The sequence below is a fragment of the Plectropomus leopardus genome, unplaced genomic scaffold (genome assembly GCF_008729295.1).
Source record: "Plectropomus leopardus isolate mb unplaced genomic scaffold, YSFRI_Pleo_2.0 unplaced_scaffold3762, whole genome shotgun sequence".
NCBI lineage: Eukaryota > Metazoa > Chordata > Actinopteri > Perciformes > Serranidae > Plectropomus > Plectropomus leopardus.
Window position 1 is genome coordinate 1 of NW_024641150.1, and position 3,428 is coordinate 3,428.

General features: G+C 44.1%; 1 protein-coding gene across 1 annotated transcript; it reads right to left on the bottom strand.

Moving 5' to 3' along the window:
- Positions 1 to 825: 825 nt before the first annotated feature.
- On the bottom strand, positions 826 to 3,251 carry LOC121938908 (adenylate cyclase type 8; the record flags this gene model as incomplete). The annotated part of the gene is made up of 4 exons (XM_042482061.1): positions 826 to 1,026; positions 2,359 to 2,457; positions 2,535 to 2,659; positions 3,137 to 3,251. Coding segments are annotated over 4 exons (540 nt in total), but the record flags the coding sequence as incomplete, so codon positions are not given.
- Positions 3,252 to 3,428: the final 177 nt, after the last annotated feature.

The window sequence follows — 3,428 nt, forward strand, 5'->3', positions numbered from 1 at the left end:
GAGACAGTAAAATAAAAACACGATGAGACAGTAAAATAAAAACACGAGCTGCGTGATGAGTCTCTGCTCCGAATGAGACTCACATTCTTTGCTTTAGCGATGGATCGTCCATCGTCCATCACGAGACACTGAGGACAATCAATTTGATCCGTCCTCAGAGACCCAGAGACAAACTGAACACACTTGGACACAAACTGAAGACACTCAGAGACAAACTGAAGACACTTGGAGACAAACTGCAGATACTTGGAGAGAAAGTGAAGACACGGAGACAAACTGAGGACAGGACAGTCGGTTGCGTTTAGGGGTGAGAGTGAGAGACGGTCAGAGCGTCTGATGGAGTTCAGTCAGTTATTAACTTCGGACTCAAAGTCCAAACGTTCACACGTCTGTCAGAGAACTGCAGTGGGAGGTTATGAGGACTTATGACGCCACACGGACTCTGATCAAAGCGGGAAAACGATCAAACTTCACTGAACAGCAACGAAACGCCGGCGAACACGAAAGACAGACAGGAAGTCAGCATCGCGCTGGTTCCCTCGACAGAAACCTTGTGGGAATTTGGGTTATCACCAAACACTAACACAACTACATACACCGTAAAAACACGTAAAAACATGGACCGCCCATAAAGCTGCTGTCCTTGTTGTCCATAAAGAATTTGTCCTCTGTGTCCTCAATGTTGTTTGGACCAAATGTCTGTCCACAGAGCGGGGACAGGTTGTGTGACAGCTCCTCCTGCTGCTAATTCTACATAACAACAAATGAAAACGTCGTCAGTCCACAGAGGAGGACATGTCCCTGACTCGAGTGTCTCGGGTGGTTCTAGGCGGTGTCCAGCAGGTGGAAGCCTCCGTTCTCCTCCCTCAGTCTGTCCCTCTTGCGGGCCTGAACCAGACTGTAGACCACAGCTCCCAGCGTGTTCCTGTTCAGACCGAAGCCCCGCCCCCCGCCGCGCTCCGTCCAGCCAGACATGTCCCCCTGGACTGACGTCTCGGCCTGACCGCTCACGAAGTACGTCCGGACCTGACGGCAGAGGAGACACGTCCACTGAAAGACGCGTCTCAGTCGTCATGGAGATGCTTTGAAATTAAACTAAACTCTCAGAAATAAAACTCGAGGCGGGTTTGGACAGACTTCAGGTTCTTCGCCGCTGTGCGTTCACACGTCCGTCACTGGTGATTTTTAACCCTTTGAAACCTTCAGACGCTTTTCACACACATTTAACCCTTTAAACGCCGAGCAAAGTGCTGCCATTACTGTCAAAATTCACTGAAAAAAGACAACTTGGGAAGAAATGTTCACTGGATTCATTTTTTAAATATTTTTATTAATTTTAAAAAATGAGCTTTAGAGAATTATTTTTAAAAGCTTAAATAATTGTTACAAAATTCTGAAAATCTTCAAAACACTTTTTGAAGTCATTCCCTTTTTTAAAAAACGTTTTAAAATTTATTTAAATTAATTTTCAGGTCATTTTTTGTAGCCTTTGGCTTTTTTGTTTTTGCTAATGTTTGCGTGGTTTCTTCTGTCTTTGCTCAGGAGCTCGTTCTCTGGACGCAGACGGCGTTCAGATGTCGGAAACATTCAGCCCTCAGCAACTTAACAAGAAAAAAAAAAAAAAAATATATATATATATATATATATATATATATATGTATATATAATTATATACACATGTATACGTGTATATATACACGTACACATGTGTATATATACACGTATAAATGGCATAAAAAACTGTGAAAGGTAATTTCCTTTCACAGTTTTTTATTTTGTGAATTTTGGGACATTTCACGTAAAGTTGCTCGTTCCCTTTTTCTTCTTGTTTTTGTCAGAAATCAAACCGGAGCGCTCGATGTTTCAAAGATTTAAATATTGAAGGAAAAGCACAAAAAAAGCTGAATATCTGTCCACCCGAGTTTCTACAATTCTACAATTTCATTTAGCAGACGCTTTTATCCAAAGCGACGTACAACACAAGCAAGAATTTAGACTGAAGGAGAAAACCCTTTAGTAAGTGCAAAAAGTGCTTCAGGTGTGATTGGTCACAGGTATTGCCGTCTAGTGGCAGAAGAAGGGCCGCACAGCGCCCCCCCCCCCCCCCTTTTTTTTTTTTTTTGAAACCAAAGTAATAACCAGTAGTGATCTCAGCATCTGAGATTCAACAATCTCAGTATCACTACTTACGATGACAGTCAACATACAACATCACACAACTTTGTCAGTGCTAGATAAAGGAGTTTCAAAGGTTAAACAAACAGTCTGCCTTCCCGTCAGCTGAAAAACACAAATGAAAAGTTGAAAAGCTCGCGTGTGAACGCTGCTGAATTAAACAGAATCAAAACGCTGTCTGACCTTCCCGTGACGCTCACTGATGCCCTTCAGGTAAATGTTCCCTCTGAGCTGCCGTAGGAAGCCGCGCTCCACCAAAATACAGCTGGTGGACTCAGGGACCTGAGGGAGGTCAAAGGTCATCACACAGAGACTCATACAAACAGGGACAGACGTGTCCTCAGCAGGTGTGTCCTCACCTGGACCCTCCCGCTGATGCCGGTGCTCTCCATCCTGCTCGCCATGTTCACTGTCGTTCCCCAGATGTCATACTGAGGTTTGGTGGCGCCGATCACGCCCGCAATGACGGGGCCGTGGGCCATACCTGTCCCACAGAGGACGTTCAGACGTGACTTTACTGCGTCCCAGACAGGACGACTTTTTTATTTTTTTAAACTTAGAGTGAGAAAGAAGCAAGTACGTTAACGAGTCACAGTGCCGAGAAAAAAAGCTTCAGACCACGAATGTGATGTTTTTATCATTTAAAAAACTTCATCAAAATGAATTTCAGCTAATTCAAAGTTTAATCATTTTAAAAAATCACAGAAATGAACGTCAGCTCATTTAATTTTCATCATTTAGCACGGTGAACGTTTGTGATCAAAACATCACAAGAATGAATATTTGATAAATGTTGAACTTTAAACACACGAAATCCTGCTGAAACTGAAGGAAGAAGAAGAATTCAACCCAACAGAAAACTTAAAAAAACTGAAACAAATCTTTTGCTTTCACAAACACCAGAAAGAAAAAAGCGAAAAACGGCCGAAGATGAACGGGTTCAGCATCTTAGTTTTCGTACCGACTCTCAGCTGGAAGCAGCTTCCCGTGTGAGTGTTGATGTGTTTGAGCGTCTCCTGCATCGCCAGAGACAACAGCAGCAGCTCTGTCAGGTGATGCCAGCTGTCCACACACTCCTGAGACACATACACAGGGACACAGGGACACAGGGACAGGGACACAGAGAGACAGAGACACAGGGACAGAGACACAGGGACAGAGAGGCACAGAGACACAGGGACAGAGACACAGAGAGACAGAGACACAGGGACAGGGACACAGAGAGACAGGGACACAGGGACAGGGACACAGAG